The sequence below is a fragment of the Natator depressus genome, chromosome 11 (assembly GCF_965152275.1).
Source record: "Natator depressus isolate rNatDep1 chromosome 11, rNatDep2.hap1, whole genome shotgun sequence".
Lineage (NCBI taxonomy): Eukaryota > Metazoa > Chordata > Testudines > Cheloniidae > Natator > Natator depressus.
The window spans coordinates 69,028,793-69,042,792 of NC_134244.1; the positions used below are offsets into that span (position 1 = coordinate 69,028,793).

Here is a 14,000-nt window from a genome sequence, read left to right on the forward strand (position 1 = left end):
TTGGGTTTTGTTTCTCTCTTCTTTTCTTCCACATCTCCTCCAAACTTACCCCCTTCCTCACATTTCTCAGCTCCTTCCCATCCTGTGGCTGTTGTGAGATTAGACTCCACATCTGCAAAGTGCAGGCCTATTCTACTCTCTCTTTCAGTCCAGTCACCAGACACAATGCGTGGGGGACAAGGAGCAATCTCATATTAAAAAGAGCAAGAAACAAACCCCAGTGTTGACTTACCCTCCGGTCATGTGTTGTGAAAGTAAAGGAGAAGCATAAACTGGCGGAGGAGACAGTGAGCAATTAGAGGAGACTGAAAAGAGCTGAGAGAATACTTGACAAATTTCCCAGGATTCATTGCTTGAATAGAATAATGGCATTGATTTCAGCTCCAGGGTCTCACTCCTGTCTGCTTTTGTTACTATTGTGAACCCACGTATTAGCCAAATGTTCATGGAAAGAGCAAGTTTTAAGTGACTATTTGTGAAATTCAAATGTTGAATTTCTCAGCATGAGTTTTCATATTGGAAACCTGAGCCTCACAATTACACCCAACAAAGCATGTTGACTACTTTTAATGTAGGAAAAAATAAAGTGTTAGGAATCAAAAATCTAGTGCCCTGGTTTCCTGATCTCCTGTGCTTCGTAAGAATGTTGTGCAGTTATTTATTTAGCACGTGCCCATGTGTATTACAAATTAATTTCTGCACTGTCTGGGTCTGCACTGCACTGTGTTGTGTCCTCCATCCTACAAGATGCTGAGTCCCTCCTAAGAAACAGCGAGTGCCCTCAACTTCCATTGAAGCAAAGGGAGTTCAGAATGCTCAGCACCTGGCAGGCTCAGGTCATTAAAGGATAACCCTACAATGGTTTATCATAACTGGGGTAAACTGGGTGAAATTCTCTGGCCTGTGTTAGACAGGAGGTCAGACTGGATGAGCTAATGGTCCCTTCTGGCCTTAGATCTATGAATCAATTGTCCTATTGTACTATGCTGTGTAAACCCAGGAATCCAGCCCTGCAGATCTTACTCCAGTGCTTTCATTGCAAGATTTACCTGAGTAAGGACTGCAGGATTGGCCTTCACATTTGTAAGTCAGTTACACTAATGGTAATGGGACTTAAACACATATGAATCAGTAAGAGAAATGAACCTCTTAATGCACATGGTTTACTGGCCTTAAAGGGTTAATTTTCATTGTGCCTGATTCTCATTTATAGTAAGGCCTCTTTACATCGCCAGAGCACTGTGAAGAGGCCTTAGAACACCCAGTTATCAGAGCTATTGTTCTTGCTAAAGTGGAAGACAAGCTAACAGGAGCTTAAATGTCTCTACACCAGCGATTCTCAACCGTCTCTGTACTGTGACCTCAGGTTACAAGAGAAAAAACATCATAACTTCCCTCCCATCCAGCCATAAAGAAAGGGAGGCTAGTTGGGACTCACTGAAAATTGTTTGCGACCCCAGATCTGCCCATTCTAATCTGCATTATGTTGTATTTTAAGGGTGGCAAAGGTGCGCCGGGTCTACAAGGAACCGTGGGAGAACAGGGTACAAGAGGGCCACAGGTTAGTAAGTTTCACAGACCGTTCCTGAACAGCCTAAATAGGTTTTCCTTTGCTATGTTGCTTCCTTTACCTTGCTACTGCAATATGCTTCAGCTTGCCTTGTTCTGGGTAAATGTCTTTGAGACCTTGTCCATAGCTGCTTCTGAATATTATGGCAAGGTGACTGTGATCTGTAGATTGCACTGTGGCTGACAGGGGCCCTGATTGCTCTGCGCCAGGACATGAGTCACTCATTATATTTATGGTGTGTTGGTCACATCATGAAACATTGGAACTGGTCCCCATGGTTTTCAGAATTGTCTTTTAGTCTTGTAACTTTGGTTCTCCCTCCCAGTCTCATTTTAACAATATTATCTCAGTCTTTTAATATTTTATACCTTATATAGTATTTATCTTCTCCATATGCAGGGTCCTCCCGGTCAGATTGGGACTCCAGGTCTAAGAGGAGAGCAAGGCATTCCTGGCCCAAGGGTAAATATTTCTTGTTCTTCTCATTCTGGGAGAAGAAACTTACTGCACCTGATTTAAATGAAGTCAATGAGAATCTTTCCATTGATTTCAGTGGGACTTTGAATGAAGTCTAGTATTTGTCTTTCTCCCCAGTACCCCAGGCCTTGCAAAAATAATTCTATTTGAAGCTCATGCTAAGGTTCCCCAAACTACTGGTTTAGACATGAACATGAATTTGAAATTCATTGGGTCAAATCCTGACCAAGTTCCAATCTTTTTACAGGCAAACTCCCTGTAATAGGGGGCTTGGAGGGCCAGGTGGCTAGTGGTTGGAGTACTTGACTTCCAGCCCCCTGCTTCTCTGGTCAAGGCGCCTAAGTCTTTAAGGCAGGAGGATAGGGAGAAAGAAGAAAGAGTTACTGAGGAATTGAAACGCATTTAGTCTACAGACAGGATAGATTGATATTAAAATGCCACCAACTCAGTTTTTCCACTCAATTCCCATTAAAATCAGTGGGAACTGGGCATCTGAGCCCCTAAGTGGCTTTGATGGATCTCAGTCTTAATAGCTAATAGGTGATTTCCACTGTTGAGCAAAACCTTTTGATTGTTTGGTGTGGCTGATACACACGTTATTAATAAATAATGCTAAATGAGCTATGGAGCTAGGCCCCAATATTTAATTTCAATGTACTGAGCTTTATTGACATGTTGCAAAATTTTGGCTCTTTTCTTTCTATTGTAGGGCGGTGGTGGTGCTGCCGGACCACCCGGGGATCGGGGCAGGATTGGTCCCTTGGGACAAAAGGTACGGTGAGCATCAATATTGAGCATCAGTGCCTAAAATAATAATGAAAAGCTGCTGAATATGAGTTTAATCTCTTTTTTTAAACATACTGGCAATCAACATGTTCAAGCAAAATTACTCCTTTTCTTCAAGCAAAATTGTGATTTATCATCTTCAAGAGTTTGCATAGAGTGGAACAAAGCAGGGTAAAGGCTAAGCCACTGGCTGCTTTACAGGAATCCTATGTCATTGAACTAGAAGACACATTTATTAAAATAAAAACAACTTTGAGATTCATAATATTCATAATATAGCTGGTGTAAATTGGTGTAGCTTGATTGACTTAGCTGATTTGCACCAGAAAATGATCCAATCCTTTTTTTCGTGATCCTTATCACTGTTATGCCCTCTTCACATATACCCATTGGGCCACCAAACCTGCTGTTATAACTTTGCCATGGAGTTCGATCAGCAAAACGTCTGGCCCTTTGTATTTTGGCCTTATTGTTGGTACGCTCATAACAGACAAATGGTGGCACTTATTACTGCAGCTTCTGTATTTCACACAGTCTCTGAAATCACTGGATCAGGCAAAAGGATAAACAGTGCTATGGCTTTAGCCACACATTTTTAGTTGTGTAAACATGGCCATGCATTCCTGCTTGTAAGAGACCATTACAGATGCATTTGTAGAAAAGAACCAATGCATAAGCGGAGAGAAAAGGGCTTAAATGAATACTCCCTTTTTCAGGGTGAACCTGGTGATATTGGAACAAAAGGACAGCCTGGATTTCCTGGGCCTCGAGGAGAGACAGTAAGCATTGTCCTGTGCAGCTCTAAAGGATGCTGGGCTAAATCCCATTCTGGTATAAATGTGCAAAATTCCATCAAAGCAGAAAATTTAGTTTTATTGTCCTGCCTATGGTCCTTGTATTTTACATGGTGACATATAAAGAAGAAATATACATCATAGTTTTACTCTTGTGTGAACATTTTTTTTTAAATGGCAATCACTCTCTGGAGGAGTCTTTACATTACCTGAGGGGATACTATTAAGTGATTTTTTTTTTTTGCCTCTTACTATCTGTTCCTTTATACCTAAGAATTCTTCACAATCAGCAAGAACAGGTGTATAGACCAGTGCAAGAAATATTATCAGCTCTATGGGGGATATTCACTGTGTTGCCCCGAAGTGGTATCTAGGTCTCTTTCTGGCCCATTGCGCAGAGCCTAGATGTATACCCTACTTAGCAGTCACCATAGTCCCTACGATTCTCAGCTTAATACAGATTGCAGTCCTAAAAGTCAACTGTAGGAGGGATAATGGTTGGTCGTCTAAAATAAGGAGGAACAAACACGTTTGGGTGAATGTTTGCAGGATCAGCACTTACGTAAAGTTAAGCATATGCCTAAGTATTGGTGAGATCAGGGAAGTGGTGCTCAATCCTGTTCACACTGAAGGCAGTGGCAAAATTTCCATTGACTTTATGTGTGTTGGATTGGTTCCCCTGGTTCCTCTAGGAATAGAATAGCTATCTGATATACTGGTTCAGAGAGACTTCTGGTTTCTTTTGAGCAACTTGATATACAACCAGGGTAAAATCCTGGTGCCACTGAAGTCAATAGTTAAATTTCCATTGACTTCAGCGGGGCCAGATTTCACCCAGAGTGCATATGCACCAAGCCTGTTTTTAGTTTTATATCTTTGTTTTTACTTCTCTCTAAGTAACTAATTCTAAAAGGGCCTGATTCAAAAGCCTCTTTCCATTGACTCCTATGGACTTTGGCTCTGGACTAAATGGATTTTTGTGACTCTTACGTTGCACCAATAATCCTTGCACATGTGTTACATATTAACACTTTCATCTTTGCCAATTTTAGGGAGAAGATGGGCGAGATGGAGTCGGCAGGCCAGGACCTAAAGGCAAAAGAGTAAGCGCAACCACATGTCTAACAGTATCGCTTCAAGGACCTTAAAAACCAACCGAAACCCTGGCGGTAACAAGGACCTCCATCCTCCAGTTGGATCCACACACATGGAGCCTGGGGGTGTCTAGTTGAAGTCAGTGGGGCTGTGCATAGGAACAAGGATCTGCTCTAGTGCGTCTGATTATTGAATCACAACAAGATGCCGGTCAAACCCCTCCTCCTTCATATGTGTTGGGTGCCTTTGTGCTTGTTAGCTCCTCAGTGCAGCTTGTCCGCCTACTGATGGTACTTTAGAAATAGCAGCATCGGCTGTCATTTCAGTCTTGTTTGATATTAACAGTCCAATAACAATCAGATTTTTAAACCAGCTGCCATTTATTCTCTCTTGATCATACCAACATTATGAGTCTGCAGTTTCATTCACTTTTCTTCCACCGGTTCTTTTCCTTCATACATTTGCTTTGGACCTGTCTTCAGAAGCAAGATTAATTTTTTTAAACCCTAAAACTTTTCTGTTATTACAGGGTGAAACAGGATTCCCGGGATACCCAGGGCCAAAGGTACCGTTGAGCTTACTGTAACTTCCCTTCATGTTCTGCGAGAGTAGCAAATTTCTGTTTTATATTATCTTCTGCTACAACTCCTGTTTATGCTGTTTTCTAAACAGGGCGCAGCTGGATCTCGAGGTGGCGGTGGAGGTCCTGGCCCTAAAGGAAACAGAGGCCGCAGGGTAAGTTTTACCATGACACGGTTTCTCATGCAGTCCTTTACGCAAGAACGGAGTGAAAGCCTGCTTAGCTCCAGGGCTTTGTGAGTTCTGCACAATGTTTTTTCCTCATTCACGCTATTCTGGGGGTTCTCCTGCTCGCAATGATTGGGATCGCTAGGCTGCAGCTTTGGGAGAGTGATCGGTTGGGCCAGATTTTGCTCTTCGTTACACTGGAGCATGCAGCCCTGCTCAGACAGTCCCATTCTTCCTGGGGGAGGGGACTTGCCTGCCACAGATAGACTAATTCAGCCATTGGTCTGAAGAAACCACTGCACATTGGCTCCACGGGTGAGGGAGGAGGTGAACATGTACCAGGCTTGCCGGCTGGCTACTCATGTCTGGATTTGCAATTAGAGCATAGACACATTGCTCTGCTGTATATAGCACTTGTAGTCAGCTGGACAAAGTTATTCCTCAGGAAGCCACTTTTTTATATTAGTGCCTTTATTCTGAAAAATAATCCACCATGGGAGGTTATACCGGTTGTATTTCAGACACCTATTTCTTAGTGGGACTGTATGCTACAAAGCTCATAACTCATTAGCACCTACGTACCTCCAGTGAGGTGCATAGGACTCTGTTCTCCTTGAAGAGCATTCAGGACATTCTTCTAGTCTTGTGTTCAAACATATCAAATGTGGATTGGTGATCTTTACTCTACTGTTTCTTAGGGGAATGCAGGAGAGCCTGGGGAACCAGGTCAGATCGGAGGGGTTGGATACCCAGGACCACCTGTAAGTGTTCATTGTATTTACAGCTGGTCTAGTAGATTGGCTTCACTGTCCCCAGAGAACTTGCTAATTTCCCTTTCCATTAATATGTAGCATGTTTGCCAACAACTGAAATAAGCTCTATTTTGCCTCCTTTTATCTTACACTCTGGCAAATTCATCCTCCATTATCTTGGACATGTTGCATGTTTCCTTTGGGTCTAGTGAGGATAATGGGATCCTGATTCCATTGTGCTCGCTTTATAAATTCCTAGCTTGTTCTTATCACTGAACAATGTTCATACATGCTCCGGGTTCAGTGCGTGACGCAAGGCACTCTGAGGAGGGTAGAATCTTGCAATGGAAATGTGCCAGTTAAAGGCCTTATCAAGAACTTTCTCTGATCTCTGGTGCTTACTAACACATACAAGACGTATGCTGCATATAGTAGTGAACTCTGGCCCTTTGCCCATCCTGTGGGCTTGAGGCAAGAATTAATGGCTAAAATCCTTTTGGCTTGTGTTATGCAGAAGGTCAGACTAGATGATCCTAATGGTCTCTTCTGGCCTTGAAATCTGTGAAACCTGTGCCGAAACTAAGGTGGTAACTTCCTCAGTGAAACACGTGTGTCATTTGTCAGGGCATTCATTAAATGGACTCGTTGTGTGTCCATGTCTGGCCATGGCTGGGATTAGAGAGGCAGTGCGAGATGTGCCATTCTTTCTTACGTTGCACGTGGAATATTTTGCTCCAGTCATGAGACCTAGGTCTGGGTCCTCCCTCTCTCCAGATCTGGGGCTAGCAGTAAAGGGCTGGTACATGCTGAGAAGTTTGTCAATGTACATTTCTTTGACATTTGGCCTTCAGTTGTTCCACGTGGGAAGTTTCCTTCTCAGCATTTGGTCAAATAGAAACCACCCAAATACACCAGCTAAATCCACCACCCCTTAACAATGTCATAAGTACTCGGGAACTTCTCCCGCAGGGCTCCTGGGGACAGATTGCCAAGCCTGCAGCTGCACGGACCCTGGGTGGGAGGTGGAGGTTGTGTGGCTACTTGTTTTCAAAGTGGCAGGAGGTCACCCATCTGCTAAATCTGCAGGACTTTTTGTTGTATCCCCTTTCCTTACTCAGCATGCCATTTTTTCTTCTGTGCGCACTACCTGTGACTGAGTCCTGTGCTACCTAGTGCAACATGTGGAATAGCAGCTGTTCCATTGCACAGCCCAGTAACACTCACCAAAAGTGGTAAGCAAGTTGCTTACTCCTGGGTATGGACGTGGAGTGGCCTACATACCCCAGCACAGGATTGGGCCCTAAGAAAACATCCTGCGTCTCAGACACCCAGGAACATAATATGTTGGGAGATAATCAGTTCTGTTTAATTAATTACATGCCATTTATACTGGCCGGGCCTACCTGTTAGCCATTGTTTTACAGTCATTGAAATGCATTGCCCTGAATCCGTTTTCTGGCAATTGTCCCGGGGAGGACGGCTGGGGCGGTTCATGCTCCTCACCAAGATGGTACATAACTCTCACCCAATGAGGCAAGTTGGGTGTGCGTGCAGGGGAACGTTTGTGACTGCCTTAGCCCCAGCGTGCGCACTCCTCCAGGGCAAGGCACAAAGTCACCCTAACACTCACATGGGTGAAATTCCCCCCATGCCCAGGGCCTGCACAAGGTTTGTGTAGCACTTCATTCTCACATAAGCCCTATGCGGAGATCCTAAGGGATGGTGACCCTCTGCACAGGGGTGAATTTCACCATGTGCTTAACAGTGACTGCAATGATTTAGATGAGCAACAAGAGCCCTGCATGCCTGTAATACAACAGATCCTTGATTTTATGAGCTCCTCCATCTCCAAGTAGTTTGTAAAATAGGGATTCTACTGCATAACATTGATAAGGATAGAAAGTTTCGATCTCTTCCTGGAGATGGAAATTAAAATATACAGATTTTTGTTCTTACTTCCACATGCTCACTGACTGAATAACAATTTTAAGTGACTTTGGTATAACATCCCATCAATATGTATTGTAATGCAAGCTTTTTTTTAAACAGGGGCTTAAAGGTGAAAGAGGCGAATCCAAAGGTGTAAGTTGAATATTACTTCTCTGCCTCCATCTTGTTCTGAAATACCTTTTGTTTGATGGCGTGTTTATCTCTCTCTCTCTTTTCCTTTTCCTCTTTTTTAAAGCAATGTGCACTTATCCAGAGCATCAAAGATAAATGTCGTAAGTATCTCTGTGCTGACGTGTTTCTGTAGCTCACTTGTGTGCTGATCGTGTTATACAAACTGACCCAACTAAATCACTTTCTTTTAATTATTCACAGCTTGCTGCTATGGTAAGTCACTTTGATTGTTTAATGTCTGGTAGTAACTTTTATATATATATTTATTCAGGGCCAAAGCCTCAGGCGATATAATACCCTCCATTGACTTCAATGGAGGTAAATTGATTTACGCCAGCTGAGGATCTGGTCCTTGCTATTTAATAATATCATCTAATATTAACTGTTTTAAATCCATCTTTTGGGTAGGCCCCAAGGAATGCCCTGTGTACCCAACAGAACTGGCATTTGCTATAGATACCTCCTCAGGTGTCAATAACAACATTTTCAACCGAATGAAGCAGACAGTGCTGAGAGTGGCTAACAACCTAATCATTGCCGAGAGCAACTGCCCCCGGGGTGCTCGTGTGGCAGTCGTGACCTACAACAGTGATGTCACCACGGAGATCCGTTTTGCTGATGCCAGGAAGAAAGCCAATCTCCTGGAACAGCTTCAAAACCTCCAAATCACCCTGACGACAAAGCAGCGCAGCCTGGAAACTGCCATGTCCTTTGTAGCCAGAAATACCTTCAAGCGTGCACGCAGTGGCTTTCTGATGAGGAAGGTGGCTGTGTTCTTCAGCAACGGCCCAACAAGAGCATCGTCACAACTTAACGATGCGGTGCTGAAGCTGTACGATGCTGGAGTCATGCCAGTGTTCCTTACTGACAGAGAGGATCGAGCTCTCATAAATGCACTGCAGGTTTGGACCACTCATTTCTGCTCTTTCCTTTCTGCTTGATGAGCTCTATCAGCTCCCATGGAAGTCAGTGGGCACGTTTCTATTGACTTATGTAGGCATCGGCTCAAGCCTTTCAAATGCCTAGTTCCGAGCAACATTGTCAGGACAAACAACAGGCTTCATGCAAATTCCAAAATTCTTTCCCAGTGCAATGCATGCTGTGGAATGAGAATATTGATTCTTTGTATTGTGGTAGCTCTTAGAAGCTCTAGTCATGGACCAGGACCCTATTGTGCTAGGAAATGTACAAAAACAGTCCCTGCCCCAAAGAGCTTACAATCTCAGTAAAATACCCACACAAGTACCTCACTCTTAAGGTACTGATGTGAATGAACGGCATTTTGTGAATGAATTGGGTGAGAGGTCTCTCATACACAGAGAATAAGAAATCTCTATATTGTATGTTGAAATACAACTTAAAATCTGAGTAAGCTCCAAAGAAAGTATTATTATTTATTAGTATCCCACCCAGCAGCACCCAAAAGCCCCAATCGCCCATTGTGCTAGGTGCTGTACAAACATAGCAAGAGACAGCCCCTGCCTTAAAAACCGTACAATCTAAACAGACAATACAAAAGAGGGCGGGGGGGGGGGAGAATGGAAGTACCACATTATTATCCCCATTTTACTGGTGGGGAACTGAGGTCCGGAGAGATTAAATAATTTTTCCAAAGGTCACACATTGCATGTATGGCAGATTAGGAAACTGAATCCAGCTCTCTAACCCCCAATCCAGTGCCTTAGTTCAAGACTACCCTTACCCTAAGAAGTTTATACGTTTAAAACTTATAAATACTGTGTTATGAACCCTGTGTTTTTTGCTTTTGTCTAAACCAGATGAATAACAGTGCAGTGGGACAAGCTATTGTCCTTCCTACCGCTGCGGTTCCACTTAATCAAACCATTAGGAGACTACTGACATGTCACATTTGTTTGGGTAAGGCACTGGATTTCTCCTCTTTATAATTTTGTTTAGTTAGGACCTTGTCTTATATGAGTAGCCCCATGACAGGCAATGGAAGTTTTGGTGTGATGGAAGCACAATCAGGAGTCAGCCGATATGCAGTATGAGGTGGGATACATTCACATTTCTATTTTTTGCTGAGTTGTTATGTTTGAGAGAGAACATTCAGCAGAAAGGGCCTGGATCACACTGCGGTTTAACACGGTGGTTCTCCAGCTTTTGCATTCTGCAGATCACATCAGATGTTCATATTCCTTTCATGGGCTGTTTCCTCTCCCAGTGTCTCAATCCCCTGCTTCTTAGTGCTCAAAATACTGCCTTCTCCAGTTGGCTAGAAAGGGCTTGACGGACTGCACAGTGTGAAATTCATTGATTTAGTAGACATGTGTTCAAGTAACTGAAGATGCCTCGGGATGAAATCCTCTATATATGATATATAACCTACTGATTTCTGGTCAAGCCTTGGTAGTATTTCATATTATGAGGGAATTAGATTGTAAGAGCGATATAAAAGATATGTTCAGTGGATGAATAAATACAATTTGAGCATATTACTACATAGCTACGTGATATAATTAAGGAAAATTGTAATTGATTCAGTTGCACCTCCTGGAACTAATGCTTAATTTATGCCAACAGTGTGGAAACAAGCAAAACTATTATTGGATTTGCTTTTATAGCAAAACTATTAATTCACCAGGCATATGACATGCCAAAGTATTTTATGGGAGACCACATCTGTGATATTGTTTGATCTCGTCAGAAAATAGATTATAACTATGTCAAGGAATGATTGTCTTATGGATGTGCACATGAAACAGGATGTATTTCTTTTCTAGATGTATGTGATCCTGATCCCATCTGTGGCATTAGTTCTAGTTCTCAAAGGCCTTTCTTCAGAGACAGGAGGGCAGTCCCCACGGACGTAGACATTGACATGGCATTCCTCCTGGATAGCTCTGAGAGCACCACTCCTTTGCAGTTCAACGAGATGAAGAAGTACATTTCCTACATAGTAAATCAGTTGGAGATCAGCTCTAATCCAAAGGCATCACAGCACCATGCAAGAGTGGCCGTTCTCCAGCATGCTCCTTATGAATACGAAAGCAACTCAAGCTCATTGCCAGTAAAAGTAGAGCTGTCCCTAACAGATTATAGGTCCAAAGACAAGATGATGGATTTCATTCTCAACCAAATGGCTCAGCTATATGGCACAAGGGCTCTGGGAAGTGCAATTAAATACACAATGGGACATGTTTTTGAAAGTGCACCAAACCCCAGGGATCTGAAAGTCATGGTTTTGATGATGACTGGAGAAGTTAAAAAGCAAGAACTTGAGCACCTTCAAAGAGTTATCCTGGGTGCCAAATGCAAAGGGTACTTCTTCGTGGTACTTGGCATCGGCAAGAAAGTGAATGTCAAGAATATCTACAGCTTGGCTAGTGAGCCAAATGATGTGTTCTTCAAATTAGTCGAGAAGCCATCTGAGCTGCATGAAGAGCCCTTACTGCGCTTTGCGAAATTGTTACCGTCGTTTATCAGCAGTAAGTAGAACATAGCACAGGCATGGGGGAAAGTGGAAGAATAAAGATGTTAATATGATAGTGCAGCTTGGAGATGGGGACAGCATGAAAGTACAGAAAATTAGCAGTTGTTGGCATGGCTTTTTTGTCTTATTTGATTTTAACTAGAGATGGGCCTAAAGCCCGAACTGCAGATCTGAACACCTGAGCATGTTAGGAAAGTTTGCCTCTGGAACCAATCAAGATGCCTGGTGCCTAGGTCCATACATTAAAATTCTGGATCTAGGCAGCTCAGCTCTTTGGGGACCTTTGGCTCTGAATCTGCATTTTGCAGTTTCGAGTCAGCCCTAATTATAACATTTTTTTATTCTTTCATCTTGTAGATGCAAATTGGTTCCACAGAAAGGGAGTTCTGGGCTGGCTGCTTTGGGCAGTGCAAAATCTTTCGTCATACTAAGTCTTTGGTGGCTCAAAGAACCACAGTGATTGAGGATATTCTCAGGGACAGGCCCAGGGCAGCTTTGTTTCTTGCTGTCCTGTAGTACGCTGGAAACTCACTAAGCATGCTCTCCTCTTCACCCCAGCACTCCACCCTGGCGATATTTGAGCAGGTCAAATGAGGAATTACCATTCTCTGAGCATAATGCTCAGGCGTTTAGTGATGTAAACCACGCTGGCCAAAGATTCAGATCCCAATAGTTTTCTCGGCCCTTTGTCATTCAGAGGCAGTAACCTGAGTTCCATGTAACTTACTGTGCATGGCTCCTTTAGAGGTGCCTTGAAAACCAAATCTCTGTTGCACCAGAAATGCCTGTCAGCAAGTATAATGTTACTGGCCGGATCCTCAGCTGGTGCAAATGGTCACAACTCACCATTAACTTCAACTTATGCAAGTTGAGATCTGGCCCACTGAGAGGAGAATTGGGTGCTTTGCTGAGGCCATTAGCTCCTCTAGTGTTTACGTTCACCCTCTTGGGGTTCTTCACAGCACTCTCTCTCCTACAATACACAATCCGCCTGCTGCAGTACCAAAAGCAACCCATTGGGCTAACAAAGCCTAAGTGTTGGGATTTCCCCCTGCAGACTCCACAACTACCCACCATCATACAGTCTCGGCACCTGGGAATAAAATATACGTTTAGAACTCTGCAGCTTGATTTCCCCATCTCCGCAGGAAGGAGGCCTAGATCCTTTAAATTGTCAGAAAAATATTACGTTCCGCTGAGCCTGTACTGTGGGAACACATGGGTTTTGTTTAAGTACAGCAGGGTTTAGGCATTATCTAATATGCTCAACCAATGTATTCTCATGGTTTGTCCTGAAATAAATCTAAAACTTATGATCCCCGTGGAGCTGTTGCTGTCTTGAAATAATAAATATACCGTTTTAAGCAACAGCTTAATTTCTTGTAGTGATCAATGGAGCTGGTGCCAGAGATATTATAATATAGTCGTTAACACAACATTCCAACCTAAAACAGGTCCGCTGTCTTTTGTGGCCAAAGTGAGATCAATGTGGTTAAATTAACATGAAATAATTGTTATGCTGAGTTGATTAATCATTTTTTTAAAAGTATTACCATTATTAAAAAACAACATTTCACATTGAGCTGTTTCTCTCTCTAGGTGAAAACTCTTTTTACCTGTCTCCAGACATACGGAAACAATGTGATTGGTTCCAAGGTGATCAGTCAGCAAAGAGCTCTTCTAAATTTGGCCAAAAAACATCGTAAGTAGGAGTTTTTCTGCAACAGATTGGGCTTTGGAAGCCAAATCTCTGAGGGACAAGCACTGTCTTCATATTCCTTGTCGTATTGAATTAAACTGAACCCTGGATCTTCCCACAGGGCATCTAAGTGTTCATGAGCCTGCTCTCCTTAGTGCTGTAGCAAAGGAGCAGCACATCTGTCTTTAGATAATTTTGATATACCAATATACTATGTAGAGTATAAAACTATCTTCCTCGTTTGGACCAAGATTTCCAAAAGTGGTTGGTGGTTTTGGGTGCTCAACTTGGCCCACCGTAAAAGGACCTCATTTACAGAGACCAGTTGCTCAGCACTGTCTAAACACCAGGCCCTTCTTAGGTAGCATTTCCCAAACTTTTGAAAGCTGATCCTCTGCTTCAGGAAAATGAAACCAATCACACTCCCATTCAACCTGGCCGTGTGGTGTTAAAAGCTGACCCCTCTCAATTTATACATCTCCTGCTCCAGCTAGTGCTTTGCACT

General features: G+C 43.0%; 1 protein-coding gene across 1 annotated transcript in view; it reads left to right on the forward strand.

The window, feature by feature from the left end:
- COL6A3 (collagen type VI alpha 3 chain) overlaps window positions 1-14,000 on the forward strand; it is an 84,590-nt gene that overhangs the window by 40,841 nt on the left and 29,749 nt on the right. The window contains exons 22-36 of the mRNA XM_074968153.1: window positions 1,499-1,561; window positions 1,970-2,032; window positions 2,757-2,819; window positions 3,550-3,612; window positions 4,680-4,730; window positions 5,252-5,287; window positions 5,395-5,457; window positions 6,168-6,230; window positions 8,271-8,303; window positions 8,407-8,443; window positions 8,544-8,555; window positions 8,751-9,244; window positions 10,121-10,220; window positions 11,087-11,791; window positions 13,396-13,498. Of these exons, the coding sequence (XP_074824254.1) occupies window positions 1,499-1,561; window positions 1,970-2,032; window positions 2,757-2,819; window positions 3,550-3,612; window positions 4,680-4,730; window positions 5,252-5,287; window positions 5,395-5,457; window positions 6,168-6,230; window positions 8,271-8,303; window positions 8,407-8,443; window positions 8,544-8,555; window positions 8,751-9,244; window positions 10,121-10,220; window positions 11,087-11,791; window positions 13,396-13,498 (1,949 nt within the window). The remainder of the gene's footprint in view (window positions 1-1,498; window positions 1,562-1,969; window positions 2,033-2,756; window positions 2,820-3,549; window positions 3,613-4,679; window positions 4,731-5,251; window positions 5,288-5,394; window positions 5,458-6,167; window positions 6,231-8,270; window positions 8,304-8,406; window positions 8,444-8,543; window positions 8,556-8,750; window positions 9,245-10,120; window positions 10,221-11,086; window positions 11,792-13,395; window positions 13,499-14,000) is intronic.